This window comes from Dipteris shenzhenensis, chromosome 14 (genome assembly GCF_047967505.1).
Source record: "Dipteris shenzhenensis isolate YYH24624 ecotype China chromosome 14, Dip_SZ_1.0, whole genome shotgun sequence".
NCBI lineage: Eukaryota > Viridiplantae > Streptophyta > Polypodiopsida > Gleicheniales > Dipteridaceae > Dipteris > Dipteris shenzhenensis.
Window position 1 is genome coordinate 2,324,607 of NC_141609.1, and position 19,174 is coordinate 2,343,780.

At 41.6% G+C, this 19,174-nt stretch overlaps 1 protein-coding gene across 2 annotated transcripts in view; it reads left to right on the forward strand.

The window, feature by feature from the left end:
- The first annotated feature begins 18,716 nt into the window (after positions 1–18,716).
- Positions 18,717–19,174, forward strand: part of ENA (DnaJ/Hsp40 cysteine-rich domain superfamily protein) — a 36,939-nt gene continuing 36,481 nt past the window's right edge. For both annotated transcript variants that reach the window (XM_087385138.1, XM_087385139.1), the window contains exon 1: positions 18,717–19,127. In XM_087385138.1, the coding sequence (XP_087241264.1) occupies positions 18,909–19,127 (219 nt within the window). In that variant the 5' untranslated portion in view covers positions 18,717–18,908. The remainder of the gene's footprint in view (positions 19,128–19,174) is intronic.

Here is a 19,174-nt window from a genome sequence, read left to right on the forward strand (position 1 = left end):
TCACCATGCTTGCAAAGGTTGCAACAGCAAGAATGGGACTCCTACACAGGGCAATGTAGCTCCAATAGAGGAACAAAAGAGGGAGAATGAGAGGGATAGAGCAACACTAACAAAGGCACAAGAGAGAGGGGGGGGGAGGGAGAGACAGAGAGAGAGAGGGTGGGTGGGGGAGGAGGTGCACAACAAATGGAAGAGAGAGAGAGAAAGGGGGGGGGGCAGAGGGGGCAACTGCAAGGGAGGGCAACCTCACATTTCAAAAATGGAGGGAATGGCAGGCTGGACCAAAACAGTAGGGGCAGAGGCCCTAGAAAGAGGGAATGGGGAAGAATAATTCGCCACAAGGGGCCCACTATGTCATTGAAATAGATTTGGGCTCATGTGGAGGAGGTGCACCTAGGAGGAGGGTTAAACATGGGTTAAGGGGAGGGGGATGGTTGGGGTGGTCCCTAGTGTAAGGGGAACAACCAATAGGGGCTCTCTGCAGGCCTGCCCACCCTCTACCTATATAACTCACTACATGGTAAGGTTCTGTCTTTTTCTTTTACTTAAGTGTGATCCTCTTTTTTTTATTACTTACTATGCATTCTTATGTCTTACAACATATCATATACAACCACCTTCCCTATTTTGTCAAAAAGTATGGATGCCCAGCTATTTGGTCTACCCAAGGCATGGAGAAGTCTCACTACATGGCACGTAATGCATTTTTTAGACACTACACACAACACTATGGAGGGAGTCAGAAGGCAAATAGTCTGAAGGAAGTCTTCCAATGGTTTTACCGAGGCATACTACAGAGGCTGCATGCTAAAAGAAAAGTTGCTAGCTCCAAAATCAAGCTTGCTTTTCTTCTAGCCCAAAAGCAAAGATGAAGACAAGCTCTAGACAATTCAATTGCAACAGAGAGACATAGACAATGGAGGGAATCGAAGATATTTAGAAACCATAAATGGACAAGTAAACATGAATAGGACTCATTTGTAACTTATTGGTGTTATGTCCACATGTTTTCAAACTCATTCAATAGAAATTTTTTTAGTGGAACAAGTGACTCTTGGTGTTATGCATGAAAAGTATTTCTTTTGTGAAACATATGATCTAAACTTAATACAATTTGTTCACAATTTCAATATATTGTTCGTTTAATATTTAACGACACCACTCTATGTAAATGTACAAATCATTTCATCATCAACTTATTAATCATTTATACAAGATCATACCAGACTTTGTACAAATCAGTTCAAATTTAATATAATGTTTGTGCTATATTTGATGACTAAATCCTATTTCTCCCAGGGCCTGCCGATCGGAACTCTCTTTTTTATCTTGATTGGAGTCTTTTTCTTCTTTATTGGCTTGATGTCGACTGTTTGTTTATCCTTTTCTTCAGCTCTCTGCACCTATTCCTCTTCTTGGACTGTGTGACCTGATGCAATCATGGGTGGCTCTCGAAACCTTACGAGCTGGTGTTTTCCATAGCCCTCCAGATATTTGGGCTCCTTAACACCACATGCTAATGCATAAGAAGTGTAAGACAAAAAGTAAGCGGCCCTAGAGGCCTGCTTATTCACATAATCTCCAAATATATCTATGGCAGGCAACCTCTCTATCAAAATGATCTTTTCCTTTTGCCATGAAAGAACATGTCCACCTAAAGCCCTGGACAAACATTTTAAGAAGTAAACAATGGCTTCTCCATTGTTGCTCAACTGCCTATGGTAAATCAAGATCTTGGCACTGCCTAGATCATGAATATAATGAGCTAGGCCTGACATTTTGCGAAACCCAACCTGCCTGCTTCCACTTGATCTCTGGAGGAATGTGTCATCCTCAATTTGTAGCTGCCACATATCAAAGGATTGGAGTGAGACAATACACAACCTACAAAAACAAAGTTAAGCAGAAGTCAAAGTATTTGATCTGAAGTACCTTCTCATTTTCATCAGCAACAAGCAGTTCATCTTTCCAAAGATTTATCCCTCTCCCCTCTTGTCCAGCCTCTTCTTTAGGCTTTTCTGTGTATAGTGCTGAGAGATTCATAGCTTCCTGTGTGAGCTGGAAGGCAGCTTCATCTGGCTCTTGGAACTTTTCAGCCTCTTTGAAACAAAATGAAAGGGCCTCGACAGGATCAAAAATTGTTTCCAAAGCCAGTAGTGAATGGTCATCCTCTATGCCAACCTCCTTATCAAGCCTTGAAGCCTAGGCAATAAGGGAAATGGCATAGTCCTCCCTCAAATTGAACATAAACTCTATATCATGAGGAAAACATAATCCTTTCCACCAATCAACACACCTGGAAGCATGGGCACTGCATAGTTGCTGCTCTGAACATCAAAATCTTCAACTTGCTCTGCTCCCCTCAGAGTTTTTGTCCTCAGTTGAACAAGGTCAAGAGCAGCCACTTGCAGCCCCTCATCCTGAAGGTTGATATCTTCTTCTTGCTCTGCCATTTCTGTGACCAAAGAAACATCCTCCTTTTCCTCTGCTTTAGATGTGTCTTCTTCTTCTATTTCCTGCCCTTGTTCATCCAAAGACTCCTGACTGAAGACAATGTCCATAAGAAATGCCATGCTTTCCTCTAGCAGTCTGCACTTTCTGGTGTGCAAAGTACAGTTGAATTTATATTGATCAGGCAGGCTATCAAATCTTCTGTTCACATGGTACCTCAGCCTGTCATTGGAGACAATATGATTTGTATGCACAAAACCCTTTTCTCCTTCCACAATTCTTCCTGCCTCTGTCAGTTCTTTGAAGGTATCCCAATAGTCTGAAAGAAAATCTTTGTGCTGCTCCAGTACAGAGCTCATTGTGAACTCCATGTTGAAAATACTGTGGTATATATGGAAGTTACTCTGAGCCTTGCATTTGTGAAGAAACTCAAATAGGAGCAAATCTGGAGAATTGTCCTCGTCTGGTTCCATTTGTTTTTTGATGGAAGAATCAGCACTCTGCTCCAGTCTCTTCTTTTTGCCTGTTCAAAAACTTATATACTATGAATTCTATATGCTGACATATGCAATCAGTGAATGCATTGTATATCACCAGATAATTCCTTCATGACATCTCATGACTCACCTAGTGATTGCTATGGTCTAATAATAGCAGCAGAAAAGTCCAGCTTCCTCTTGAAAGGTGGGGCCTGGGAGCCAGCTGTTCCAAAGCAAAAATATTTATCATCATCAAGGAAGATTTCCACAGGGCTAAAGATAGCAAATTAATGAGGTAGAAGTGAGAACCAAATCAGACACAGGAATTTGTAGCAAAACGCGATGGGAGACCATTTGGAAAATATAAAGCACTCTCCTCGCATTTTGTTGCAAATTCTCCAGTTCTGTTCATGTGCATGTCAAATCAAACACTAGGTTCATCTCAGTGATTCCTGGACACTATGATCTCATATGCAAGAGAAATGCTGGAGCTGAGTGAAGCTTTTCATGAGGAATGTGTCAACAACAGGAATTTGTAGCAAAATGCGATATGGGCTATTTAGAGATATATAAACCACTCTCCTCGCATTTTGTTGCAAATTCTCAAGTTCTGTTCATGTGCATGTCAAATCAAGCACTAGGTTCATCTCAGTGATTCCTGGACACTACGATCTCATATGCAAGAGAAATAATGGAGCTGAGTGAAACATTTCATGAGGAATGTGTCAACAACAGGAATTTGCAGCAAAATGCGATATGGGCTATTTAGAGAATTATAAACCACTCTCCTCGCATTTTGTTGCAAATTTCTAGTTTCTATTCATATCCATCTCCAATCTAATTCCTGGGTGATTTACCACATTCTTGGACAGTATAAATTGAAAATGTAACAAGAAGGATGGAGCTGAGTGAAGACATTTGGACATCAAAAATCCAATGGATGGAAGAAATATATGCTTAAAAACATTGAAACCAATCTGGAATTCTGACCTTTTTTTTCCTTTTCCATGCTGATGGAGTTGCACTGGTAAATCTCCTACTCTTTCTCTGGCTTGAACTTTGCACTCTAGGTAACCTGGAGATCTGGCAGTAGTAGTAGTCTTCAGGTAGGTTATAGTCTAGATGGAGTGTGCTGGGTAGGAAAGGATCCGAGAGAAGGAAATGGAAGATGCGAGGGTCGTGGCAGGGATGAAAGATTGGGAGGCAGGGGAGGAAGAGTGGTTGTGTTATTGATTATGAAATCATGAATGGCACAAGTTCAAAGCATAAAGTGTACTTTCACACGTGCCAAATTTCAAACTCCAAGAGATCTGGTTCCCATCCACACGTGTGAAAAACGACTACATTCCACACGTGTGGGATTTAGAAGATGCCTTATTTGTATTTGCACTTATTTGTGGTATCCTATTTTAGACCTCTTGCCCTCCAGTCTTTGCTCTCTTGCCTCCCTACCTCCATACTCTGCAACATCAGCATCCTGTCTAGCAGCACAGGTTCATCCTCAGCATAGGTTACTCATCAGCAGCACAACACATCCACAGATAGATTCCAGGTCAGTAACAATGGGTTCTCCCCTTAGTCTCTGCAATCTTCTTGCCTACAATAGAAAAAATCCATCCTGCATGGAAATGCATAGACTCAAGTCAAGACAGAGAAATCACTGTAGGAATGCAAATCTTCAAGTGTGATATTTGCATGTGAGGGTAAAACTGTACTTATGGGTTCTCCCTTCAATCTGTGCACACTTCTTGCCTTCCATAGACTCAATCCATCCTGTATGGTTATGCAAACACCTTCAACATGCTGCCTCATGAATTTGCAGCAAAACGCGAGGAGAAGGCCTTAGGAATTTCAAACAGCTGAAATCGCGTTTTGTTGCAAATATTGGAGAAATATTGAAATATTGCTTCATCAACCCTTGTCATTCTGGTTTTGTGACTTCCATAGCTATCCATAGCTATAATCTTCTTGCATAACTCCATTCATACTGTATTTAGTTGTAGAGACAGAGAAATCACTGTAGGAATGCACCAGCATGTCATTTCAAAAATTTGCAGCAAAATGCGATGTGGACCTGTTTGAAATTTCAAACTGCTCATATCGCATTTTATTGCAAATTTCTCTATATGGCTTCATCCACCCCTGTGATTGCCTTTTCTTTGTTAAAACATGTTCTCCATTTCTGTGATCTCTTTCCAATCCTTTGTATGCAGTTTTTTAGAGTGATGGCAAGAACCAAGTCAACTGCAAGGGAAGTTGGCAAAGGGCCAGGGCTTGCAGCAATAGCAGCTGGGGCAGGTACCAAGAAATTTAGTGTGCCTCCAAAGGGAAGAGCTGGACATGGCAGGAAGGGTAAGCCAATGAGCCTGCTCAAGCAAAAGGCCAAAAGATTGAATCATGGTGCAGGTGTGCTAAGGGAGATCAGGAGGCAATAGAAAGCTATAGGCTTTGCAATACCCAAGGCACCTTTTCAAAGACTGGTGAGAGAAATTTGTGACAGGTGGAACCTTGGGTTCAGGTGGAATAGAACTGCCATTCTTTCCTTACAGGAAATGGCAGAGGATTACTTGGAGAAATATTTTGAAGATGCAATGCTTGTAGCAGCCCATGCTCACACCCATGCTCACAGGGTGACTTTGATGGCCAAAGACTTCAACACTTTGTCCAGAGTGAGATGGAGGTATGACAAGCTTGTTCATCTTGTGGAATGGCAGGACATCAAAATGAGAGACATATTGCTAATTCCACCTACAAGGAAGTTGAAGGTTGATGAGGTAAAGGTTGTTGAGGTAACGCACTCAAAGAACACCAGAGGGAAGGCTGCTTATGAGGACTCACTGAAGCAGCAAATAAAAGAAACAAAATCTGTTATATAGATGTGGAGACTGGAAAGAAGGAGCTACAGATACATAGACGGTTGAAGGAGCTGGGCCCTGATGTAGTTGTTCATATTGAGGATGAAGTTTCAGTGAATGATTTTGACTTGACAAAATAATGCTTAGCAGCATTGGCTCATAAGAATGAGTATTGCTCAGATACTATCATTCTTGCAATGCTCTAGTAAGTGTCTATTATATTACATTTTTTGCAAATCAATCCTCCTTGTACCTCCTTTATAGCCTACCCTAATTATTTTCTGGTCCTATGCAGCATGATGAGAAGCTGGCTTCACCCCTTTGTACAGCATACATTATTGATCCTACCATTTCTTCTAAATTAAGAGATGCAAAGGAGACTCCCATGAGTATTTCCAGCTGGTTCAAACACTGCAATTTTGAAGTAATTGATGTTTTGCTACTTCCATAACACAGCAGGTATGTGGGTGACTACTTCTTTTAAGATTCTTCTTTAAGATTGGGAACTCTTGTAGCCTTTGATTTCCTTATGCTTTTTTCCTTATGCAGTGACCACTGGAGTTTTGTTTCTATTGACATCCAGTAGAAGCAATGCTTTCTATTCAACTCTCTAAAAAACACACACAGAGAGCTAAAATTGTAAGTGCTGTGTGTGCTTTTTGAACTTAAAACTTCATTATTTTGATATCATACTAACTAAATTATACATATTGCAGTTGTATTAGAAGGCTTTTAGATGCATTGGATCACTGTCCTCCAAATGTCTCTCTTTTGGATTCAATAGAGCCAATAAGTCTAGAGGTAAAAAGTCTATTAAATGCTATGTCTTTGAACTTATTGAATAATTTTGTTTTGTGCTGATGCTAACATTTTCTAACATATCTTTCTAACTATACAGACACCACAACAAAATGATTCAAGTAGCTGTGGATGGAGAGTGCTGATCAATGCAAAATATATACTTTCAAGCTACTTTGAGAAGGAACAGCCAGACCTTGTAAGGAAAAATACTTTTCATTTAGCTTGAAGATAATTCATAATGATACAAAGTGTTCTAAATTATCCTCTGCCATTGCAGATGAAAGAGGATAGCTTCAGCTCCAACTATGTACATAATTTTAGAGCTCATACAATTTGGAGGTTTTTGAGCTATGCCTCCCCCAAACCTATTGTACCAGCTACTGTGGAGCTGGGTGAAAGCTCTAAAGTACAAGAAGGTGTCATACACCTTGATGCCACAGATGAAGCACCTAATGTTGAGGACCAGAAGCCACAGGAGCAATCACATAGTGCTGAGGAGGAGGAGACACAGGAGCAAAGACCTGCTGCTGATGTTGTTGAGGAGAAGGTGGAGAAGCAGCAAAGAGATGCTCCTGGGGCAGTGGAGGAGACAATGGAGCAACACCAACATACTGCACAGGACAGGATGGAGCAGTAGAGAAAAGATCCTCCAAAAAATGTAGAGCAGCCTCTGGATCAAGCTATACATAAATAGAAAATGGATGTCAGAAATATGTTCTACATATTTAACTAAACAGTTCTGTACAAAATCTTACTTGATTGAATACAAAACCTTTGTTTATGGAGTCTGTGTTATCTCAATTTTTAAATTTTTGATGTCTTTGCATTTTATTGAGCTCTCTCTTCTTTTGAGCAACTGCAAAAAAGCAATATGAATCAGAGTGGTAAATTAAACTAATAGCAATGCTTAATGAGACTAGGATAAATCAAATGGTGTACCTTTCTGTTGTTGTAGATAAATAAAAAGTCGTTTGAGATAGAACCTTCTATCTCAAATAGAATGTCACTACGCAATTGAGCTAGGGAGCAACATTCTCTTAATGAGATATTGACTAGCACATCACCATTCTCAACAACATCAATATCAATAAGTTTATTTTCTGCACCAAAAGACTCTTCATCTTGATCCATTGGGACTAGTTTTGTGCCTAGCATTCGACTGCGCTTGTAATAAAAAGAGAAAATAAAATTTTGTGATGCAACCATGTACTTCAGTTGCATAGAAGGTTGGACAACCTCACAAAACACTGAACTACATGTCTTCTTATCCCAACCTTTATCCAAAAATTGTGGCATGCATGCCAAATTTGTTGCTTTAACTGTGAACATTGTTTTTGAAACCTTCACTGGAAAGGTATTAAACAAGTCCACAAAAACTGTGAGAGGCATGCATAAAGAAATTTTTACTATCCTAGTGGCAATATTGGGCCTCAGAGCTTTCTGTACTTCTGTAAAAAGCTTCGCCCTATATGCCTCTGTAACACTAGAATGTGGGTGAGGCCAATCCACTGAATTCCACACCGGAAGGTCTTGTTTTATTAATACACCATGTGTGTTAGCTTTGTCCAGCAACTGATAAAAATGATCAGTAAAAAATATACCCGATTGAGCTAGCTCTGTTGCACATCGACCTTGGTATTGTTGTTCTCCTATCGATCCATGCAGAACATCTATAAATCCCAGAATACAATCGATGTTTTGCCATGTCTCATATGATGAAGGATATAAATCTGAAATAAAACAACACAAGAATGTCAATAAGCTACGAGAGAAAGCTTCATCTTAAAAATCCATACACCTCGTAAAGAAAAAAACCACAATAGAAAAATATACAATTAGGCCTGTGTTGCGGAAGATTTCTTGGATAGTCTCGCAAGACAAGTTCTTTATGCATGTACACGTGTTGAATCAAAACTTCTTTCACGGATATCTTCCCTTTGGTGATTTTAAAATCTCGTACTCTTCCCTTCCACGATGCCAAGAAAATGTTTTTTGTCTGGGGTCTTTTTCTTTTGCTAGGTTGCATGAGCACCCATGCTCCTTTCGAAACACTAAACCTTTCCCAAGTTCCTTCAGTTTTGACTATACTTGAATTCTCTACCGACGAAATAGAAGAAGCAGTCGATGGGGTAAGGATGTTTGGTATAATTCTGCCTTCGTAGCATTATCATCCACAGAGCGTCTTCCACAAGAACAGCCGTGGTTTTGGTTCACCATGGAGATTTTCTGAATCTGTAACAATAGCAAAGTAATGTAACTAAGATAACAATTTGAAGTTTCAAGAAAGAGAAAGTGGGCAGACAGACAGTTGACGAGAAACATCTTACTCTATGCCAAACAGGATCAAAGGAGCAGTTTTAGAAAAGAAAGGCTGTTGCACAATGAGGCAATGGTGTAGAATGGTAGACCTTTCGCACGAAAGGCGGCACAACATTTCAAAGTTCAAAGGAAGGTGGAAGCGGGAAGGCCCTCGTCAGATAAAATGTCAGTTTAGATTCTATATTCTTGTCCAAAGATCTTCTGAGAATAAAAAACCAATCTCCACATTAATGTAGCACGCTTGTACCTACATAATGTATTGTTTCTTTTTTCTATTTTCTCTTATTTTCATGAATTTTCAACGTTACGTTGGCCCTCTATTGATTGGTTGAGAGCTTATTTTTCCAAACCGTAAAAGGACCCAAAATGAGCTCCCTTTCTTCCTAATGGAACGTAAGGTTTCAAGTAATGTAATGATGTGAAACCGTATGTGAGCATATGGACTGACTCCGAGTAGGTACTAGTCAGGAATTTTGGGCATGGCTTAGATTGGCAACTTGGGGAAATTCAAAGCATCCCCTCTATGGCGATCTAGTCTACTCTAATCTAGACCTATACCAACCATCAATCGATGAAAGAACATCAAATTATTCCTTTTGTTTTGTTCTCTTTAAGTGCTAGGTCAGATGCATCAATGTAGAGGCAAATGTGCATGAAGGAAGTAGTTTTGCCGGCGAGGCTCAAATGTGAATGTAACTTGCACCAAAATGTGTGCGTGATGTGATGAACACGTACAGCACAAAAAAATGAGCGACTTTCCTTTTTGGAGCGCCCTCAAATTCTTCCTGGATCAAGAGATACGACTTGATCTAGGTGGAGGGGCAAAAGGAGTGCAGATGGTGCTCAATGATGATGTGTCACTATGGGTCACATGCAGTGTGATGTGGCACTGTGCCTAGCAAGTGGTGTGCCAGTGGAGCCCTATGCTGAGGTGGCAGGAGTGGTCACATGAAGTGACTGTGTAGCACTGTGTGTGCCTACAGAGGTCAATGTTGACTAGATAGCTAAGGTGGCACTACTGAGGTGGCAAAGATGATGATGACAACAGCTGATGTGGCAGTGTTGACGTGGCTATGCTAGCATGGTAGCTGACATGGTAGATGATGTGTCACTGATGATGTGGCACTGGTGATGTGGCACTTATGATGTGGTAGCTAAGCTGGTAGGGTGATGTGGCTTGCTTATGTGGCTGTGATGACGTTTCAGATAAGGTACTGGTGTGGTAGATAAGGTGATTGATGATGTGGCAAATGGATAAGTGCCATGTGGTGGACTGACGGCTACCAGAATCTATGAAGATTTTGACGAAATCTTTGGAGATTCTGTCCGCTTGCGGATTTTCATCACTGAGGTTCCATTGCGTGCGAGCAGGAGGCAGTCGTGTGCTGCGCGTTTGGATCCATGGTGAGGAGCTTAGCGTTGTTCGATGGAGCTTGCTTGTATCAAGAGGCAAAGGTCGGTTTCTCTTATGCAATGTTGCGACAATCACTTGTGCGAAGCCCGTGAAGGGGCTACCAATGGGAGAAACATAACAAAAGCGTCGGCTTCTGAGCAAGAGGAGGACTAAGGCGATTACAACGCAGCCACCGGGCACTCTGAATCCCCAGACTAGCCAGCATTGTCTTGCACTCAGTAGGACAGTGACATAGAGAAAGAAGAAGTACCAATTGAAGAAGCTTTGCATCTGCTTCTTGTTGTCGCTTAACTGATCAGTTCAGTTCCGAAGGCGTATATGCAGGGACGAAGCCCGCCAATGTGCCGATCCATGGTTTTGGCTTGGGGTATGTTGAAGGCTCCGTGTTCGGAGAGCACCGTAACCAATAACATGTTCACCATCCATATAGGTGCCGGTCCTATTATGGCTTTGAGTTGCTCCACTTGATAGACTGTGCAGAGCCGGAAACGATTCTTGACACTCCCATCTTCATTGAAGTCCTCATTTGCTTCGATCGCTACATGGGGTGGTCATAGGCAAAGTATGCTACAAGCACAGTGAGACGCAATGAGACGCAAAGTCAATAGAGCAGGCTGGTGAGATGCTTCTCTTTGTGGAAGACCACCATTTGGTGAGCTTCGTTGTTACAGAGCTTTGAGCTCAGGAATCCGAGTCGGTGCATTGAAGGTAGACTGAGCCCTTTGAGTTGGACTTGTGTGGGAGCTTGTGAAGGAGCTCAAAGGTTCGTCATGTGCAAACTCAAAAGAAATGAACTCTCAACCCTCACAACTGAAATGAACAGAAATCTCTTAAGGAATGATGGAAATTTTATCTCAAATGGACGAATGAAGATTTCTCACTGGAAGTGGACTCTCATGGAGAACACTCAAGAGAACTTTCAATCTCACAATCTCTCTCACTTTCTCAAGAATCACAATGCCTTAGCAAAAGGCAATGGAGCTCTGATACCATGACAAAATATGAAGAGGGGAGAGGAGAAGAGTGGAGATGAGGAGAGAGGGCATAGCTAGAGAGCACACCACAAATGAATAACTGTACACTAGATTTAGTTGAAAAAATAGAATATATACAAACCCATTTAGGGTTAGGGTTAGGGGATCTAACCCTTTCCTTTATAGCACTCTAAGGTTAGTGCTATGCACATATGATCACGTGATGTTGAGCGTGAACTCTCAACATTCTTCTCATCGGCTATTGACATACAACATGTGTGATTTATCTCCTTCCTTTTGATCTTAGCTAAGCTAAAAAGAATCTAGCTGAAGATTGAATTCTTCTCCTAAACTATCACTATTCATGCATCACTATAGAAATGTGTTAATTATACATTCAATGGGTCACACCTATGATGCTAGTTAGAATGCCATGGAGTGGACAATAGACAAAGTGAATGTAGTACATTCAAGGATCCATCACCCGCTCTACACACATATTGTGTGTCGAAGCTGATGCTTCATATGGTTACCGATGCCCAAAAGGATTTTTGGGTGGGCCTTTTCTCTCCTCCAACAAGATCATCGGGCAATGGGTGTGCCTTCATGTACCAACTACTTTTGAACTTATGGGTTTGAAATTTGAGCCAGAAGTCAAAGGCTCTTAATGTTACAAGCACGTTAAAATTACAAGGAGGATCGTAGATGTGAGGGTCCTTACGTACAGGTGCAAGGGCACTCTTCCTAAATGAGGGCATCAAGAACATGTTGATTGATTATGATTCATTGAGAACAGGCCCATGGGGCTCTTATTCTCTCCAACGCCATTTCTTCCTACCTCATACAACCTGCTAGAGCTTGCCCACCACCTCAACGACCAATTTAAAAACAAAGCCTCCTCCGCTGCCCTCATCAGCAACATCTAAGTATTATCATCCTCTTTGCTTGCCATGTCTACAAATCTCATCATCTCCCTCACATGTTCGTAGGAGCTTCTCACCCAGCATGGAGCCAATGGGTCCTTTACATTATGGTAGTGTAGGCTCCCATCAAGAGTGTGGGCTGCTACCATCATCCAGTTGCTTTCCAAGGGGTCTGCACTTTTGCGGTCTTCGGTTTCTTCCAGCATTTCCACAAACTTCATGTACTCTCTTACCCCACAAAAATTCTCTGTGTCTACTGTTCCTAGCAAAGTTGTTAAGGCAAAAAATTGGTGGTCTGCCACACCCTCGGCAATCAACATCTTCCTTGTATGGTTCAATGCCCCTTTTGTAGCATTCCAAAGACCACGCTTGTTCTCTCTCTCCACACCCATAACCCATTCTTCTAGAGGCTCTAATGATGTTGTCTCTTCACTACTTGTGTTTGTCATCCTGCACAAGAGGAATTGTCTAATCGTCTTGAACATCACTCCCATAGTCAACTCCATCATCAACCATCCTATCTTGCTCATCCAACTTGTGATAGAGTTTGAGGATATGACTCTGTAGAAAAAGCAGTACCAAATTAGCATGTAGGTCTTCCTCAAGCATAATTTCCATCCATCGTGGTCCTAACAATTGCAAACACTAGAGTGGATGCTCCTAAGAAGATGTCTTTTTGAAAAGCTCTCCACCCTTAATAAGTTTGTATAGCTTGAATATGAAAGCTCAAATCCCGGGCCACATTTATAACTGGCAACAATGATCTTGTGACTATTACACTCTACCCAAGTGAAATGGTAGGAAATGAAACAAGCTCAGCCCCTCAGAAGTATCCCGCACACTCATTATCACAAAAATCTCAATAGATATAAGGCCACTAAACAACCTGATATAGTGATTGTTAAGACTCTGGACCGCCGACCTAGCAAGAACAAATTTAGGATCCGATGTAAGCCACAACCCAAGATTTCAATGCCTCAAAGCGAACTTGTTCCCATGATGAGTATGCAAAATTGTGCCGGCAAAGACAAAGTTCTAACTTTTGGCCGAACAACTCTCTCAAACCTAGCACAGCTATCGCAAATCCCATCAATAGCAATACCAAGAACAACAAAGTTGCCATGATGCAAATGCTTGCTATTGCAACTACTATAATTTTTGTAGTTGCCACTTGATGCACGTACGCACTGATGTTGCTTCCCAAGGAGAACACCAAGAACAACAAAGCTGCCATGATGCAAATGCTTGCTATTGCAACTACTATAATTTTTATAGTTGTCACATGATGCATGTACGCACTGATGTTGATTCCCAAGGAGAACACTCTAGATGCAATATTGTACAAGACACAAGCCTCCCTTGGTCACGATCATCTCTATTTTCTATCATCCTGACCTTGTCTTCATGATGGTTTTCTCCTCAAATGATCACCTTGGCAATGCTTCTCATCTCTTCTATTGCTTAGATCTTGGGGGGATTTTGGTCTGATGATGTTTTGCTACTTAAAACATCACTTGAGGTGGTGATGGGTCCTAACCCTTGTGCAACAAATCATGAAGATGTGGGAGTTCTCCTGGAATTTGATCTAATGCTGCCAAATTCTTTTGTATTGTGAAATTTGGCTTTTCTCATCCAATTTTGTGAAAAGAGATGGTGTTTGCTGGCACTAGAGGATTCTCAACTGTGCGGCCTTGTGTGCATCCTATATCCATCCTTGTTCCACCTTGAAGCGAAGCCTTGGTCCATTAATTTCTTATTTCCAAGGTCACCTTCAACTCCAATCTACATTTGTTCATAGCCAATGATCCACAGCTTGGGTAGTCCTCTATATTCTTGGTTTTCATAGAGGAGATCAACTCCATAACAAACATATTTTTGAACAAACACACGGTCAGCTATACATTTTTCAAGCAAGTGACGAATATTGTTGACATCACTCATTTAAACCCACACAATGTTAGATATGCTCAATGCCCCACCCTCCTGATAACCCACCGGTGGTCCAAGGTGCTCAAGTTGTAAGGCCCGCATATGAGGAGAAGCCATGTGTGAGCTCGAGACACTGGAGGGATCCTGACTTGCATGTCAGATGAGGTCTATCAATGAGACCGTTGATGGTAGAAAGGTGATTGTGTGGGAGCCCCTTGCTTTCACTGGGGTTTGGGGGCCAGTTGGCCCCCTTAGTGGGGGGTCGGGGGCGAGAGCCCCCGAGGCAAGGATATAGAGAATATTCCCTAAATATTCCATGGACGACTAGTCAGTTCCACCGATTAGGTTGACTAGTCGGCTCCACCGACTAGGTTGACTGGTCGGTTCCATCGACTATGTTGATCCGACTACCACCCTCATAGCTATAAAGAGGTGACCTTCCCAGTCCATTGTATCAGATCAGATCAGATCTTCTACCTAGTAGCTCTTCACCTAGTATCTGTCTAAATCGCCATCTAAGCTCCACTATGGGAGTGCACGGGTGGACGGAGCCATCATCTATACTACATCAATATTGAAGGAAAATTTTGTTCGTCTCCAGTTTGCTGTGTACTCTCTATTCTTTCTTCAGTTTATGTTCCGCTACGCTATGTAATTTAACATGGTATCAAAGCCCAGGCAACTCTAAGGATCAAAGAGTAGAAGAGAGGTGAGGGCTTCAACAACAACAAGAAGCGGCTCGAGTTTAGCAACAACTGCAGCTACACCAACAATCCAAGCATTGAGGATTCGCCCACTAGCCTTCACTGAAGGTAAGCTAGATGGTACGAACTACACTTTATGGAAGTTTAAAATTATTGCTATTCTGGATTCATATGAGCTTCTGGAGACATTACTAGCGACTGACCCAGAACCACAAGGAATCCCCGACCCAGCAAATCCGGGGAGTACGATACCTCCTAATGCCGATCTTCTACAAGCTTGGAAACGTAGGAATGCAGATGCTCTGTGTGCCCTTGTTACAAGTACTATTGATAGTGTTTTGACCTTGATTCAGGATACATCTAAGGCAAGTGTGGCTTGGAACATATTGAAGAGTCAGTACAAGACACAGAATCAGACAAGGATCCAAAAGCTGGAGAATCAGCTCACAACTGAGAAGTTTAATGAAGGAGAGATAGCATAGGCATTTATAACCCGAATCAAAAATCTGCATGACGAGATTGCTGGTGTTGGGATACAAAAGACTAGCAAAGAGCTAGCTCGGTGGTGTCTCCGGATATGTCCACCAAGGTTTGATGGACTGGTAACAGTGCTTAACACTCAGGTGAGACCCCAACCATTGTCATTTGAGGAGTTCTATGCTTTACTTATGGAGGAGGAATTGAGGCTTAAAGCTCGAGATGGAGGTGGTAATGGGGATGACGTGTTCTCTGCCACTGCGAAAGGCAAAGGTGGTTCCTCCACCAAAGGTGAGTCCTCTACTAGTGGTGACAAAAAGAAGAAGGGTGGCAAGAAGAAGTTTCAGGGAGAATACTTCTACTGCAAGAAGAAGAGCCATGTGATTGTAGATTGCTAGGTCAAGAAAGCAGATGAAAAGAATGGTACCCTGAAGAAGACAGATAAGGGGAAAGAGACAGCTAACACAGTGGAAGTAGAGTTGGATCTATTTCTGGCCATTGAGGAAGAGTGTTCCTTAGTTCAAGAAGCATCAACCACTGATTCATTGGTGTTGGATTATAGTGCCTCCCATCACATGACCTGCAAGAAGGGTCTATATTGTTCCATGCAGCCTTTATAGGAACCCATCACCGTGATAGTTGGAAATAATGCAAAATGCCATGTTGAGGGTACAGGTACGATTTTAGTTGTTTCTATAAATGGAGATGTTAAGAAAGTATCTAATGTGCTGTGTGTTCCACAAATCAAGAGAAATTTGCTATCAATTGCTTCCATAACTGACCTGGACCATGAGGTGAGGTTCAACAAGACAGGAGCAAAAATTCTGGATAGTGCAGGCAATCTTGTTGGCACAGGAGTAAGGAGGAACAACCTGTATAAGCTAAGTGCTCTTATAGCCACCGCTGGAGTGGGCACAAGTAGACTTTGGCACGAAAGATTTTGAGAGTGCTCTCAACGGAAGCAGAACTAAAGAGGGAGATAGAGAAACAAAGAGCCACACAAGTTTTGGTGGGTGCAGAACACCCTAATCTTCTTTTTCATTCATTTATATATGTGTTTGAGTATTGCACATAACCGGGGTAAAGGCAAAGTGACCTTTAACCCCCACAACCTCCCACTTAAAGGACAATGTGCCTTTAAGGGAGAACCACCAATGAGCATACTATCCAATGCCCATCATTACACGACAATACTCAAACCACTAACTAGGTAGACTCTTCGTCAGCATATCTGCAGGGTTATCATCTGTATGAACCTTGACAAGCTCTATGCGCTTGTCCTCAAGTACCTCCCTGATGAAATGGTACCTGACCTCAATGTGTTTGGTCTTTGCATGAAATGGTACCTAACCTCAATGTGTTTGGTCTTTGTGTGCTAGCTGAATAGCACTCATGGAATCACTATGCAATGTCGGTACACCTGTATGAATCCCCAAATCTCCCACTAGCCGATCATAGCCTCCTTGCAACCCTCTGTGGTTGCAACAAACTCAGCCTCTATGGTAGACAATGCAACGCACTTCTGTGCATGAGACATCCACGACACTGCACCACTTGCAAAGGTGAACACATAACTAGAAGTGGATCTCCTACTATCCACATGCCCTGCATAGTCTGAATCTATGTACCCAAGTACACACATGTTCCTCTGCCAAAGCAGATGCACATCTCCTTGGTAACCTTCATGTACCTCATGATGCACTTAACATCCTCCCAATGCCTCTTTCCTGGATTAGCCATATACCAGCTAACAACTCCCACTGCAAATGCAATGTCTGGTCTAGTAGCTATCATAGCATACATAAGACTCCCAGCCGCTGATGCATAAGGAACCTTGGCCATCATAGCCCTCTCCTCATCTAATTTGGGACTATCTGTATGACTCAGTTTCACATATGGAGGCAATGGAGTACTCACTGCCTTCCCCCCCTCCATATTGAAATGTTGCAATACTTTTGTAACATACTCCTTCTATGAAAGCCAAAGGAGTTTCCTACTCTGATCACGCGTGATGCGCATACCAAAAATATGACTTACAAGTCCCAAATCCTTCATATCAAAGGCCTCATGCAACTTGGCCTTTAATTCATCTAGCTCATAAGTATTCTTGCTAGCCAATAGCATATCATCCACATATAGTGCTAGGAGTATCAGGCTATTATCCTTAGCCCTTTTAGTGTAGAGGCAGTGATCAATTTCACTCCTTCTAAAACCCAGGCCAAAGCCTCCCGACTCTCGAACCTCCTCCCACCTTCGCCGGAGCTCCCTGGAGCTCATGAACCTCAGATTTTGTGCACATGGCATAGCTGAGCTTCTTCCATTTCAAACCTTTCCTTAAAGAATAGTATAGATATCAAAAAAAATAATTATATGAGCAATATTCAATCATAGAGATGAAACTCAAGATAATTACAGTTCGTTTTCGTCCAAATATACAACAATCTATCCTTCTTACATATCTTTATAGATCCCATTTATGCAATAGACTTGGAAGAAATACTTAAAACAAAGCCTTCAAACTATCCAACTTCTGTTGTTGGTAATTTTAACATAGATTTGCTACAAAACTCTCAATCAACATAATAACTCATTAAACTGTTGCAAACATCTTTTGCACTTACAAGCTCAAATCCTAAAATAGATTACGGGGCAGAGAATTAGATCATATTTGGACAAATGCTCGGATAGGAAGTTGCTTTATGGGGACAGTTGTTGCTTATTGGGCTGACCACTTTTCCACTTATGCTGCATACTGCTTGCCTTCACAAATGCCAAACTTCAATACATGTTATGTATATGATTAAGCAAGTATACATCTATGCAATAGATGTCCTTGAATCCCCAATATAAAGAAACATACATATAAATCTCTACATCTATGCAATAGATGTTCTTGAATCTCGAATATAAAGAAACATACATATAAATCTCTACATCCAAGGATTAAACATGGATGATAAGAATTAACTTTAGATACTAATCTATATAAAACATACCTTCAAACCTACCTTCTATCAAGTCACCACTTAAAGAAATCAGAAACATAAGTTATTACCAAGTTACAAAAGCACACATATGGAAAAAATACAATAATAAATATATGACAACATGGAATCTTTCAAATAAAATGGAAAAGAGGTACTTGTTAAGAGACAAATGTTTCTCTACTATAGTGTTCCCTCTATAGGCATTGCCACCTTTAAGAAAACAAGGTGAATCGTATTAAGGGGGGTGCCCTAAGAGGAGGTGAGAAACAAGGAAGAGTGAATGACCAAAGAAGAATGATACTAAGAAAAGCTAGCCAATCAGAACAACAATCAAAACAAGGAGAAGCGGCACACAGTCAATCAAGATCACCACACAATGAAGACGCCAAATAATTACACAACCCTTAAGAGTGCAGGCCAATAACGCAAACAATTTCCAGCAGCAAGGAGGACATATGGTTCAAAATTTGAGATAATGCAGGGTGCTTCTCGAGAACATCACAAAGGCTTGAGGACCAAAAACGTATGGATAACAGAATATATTTTGTTGTGGAGGCCATCAGGCTCGCTGTATCGTTGGTATGACGATTCCTGAATGGCATTTCTTCATCAAAATCAACATCACCTCCTCCAACTCGAGGCTGCTTCACGCTCATCAGAAATGACCACACTCTCTGTAGATGCTATGGCCCCAGTGGTTGCAGTAGCTCACCTTTGTAACAATTCAGCCTCTCTTCCTGGCAACGAAACGCGCATTAACTTGATGGGTGCGCTTTGGAGGGACCCAAAAGGTCGTTGGATTGTACAGACGGAGGTGAGACTTCGAGTGAGCAAAATATTTGTCTATAAGGTTCTTTTGAT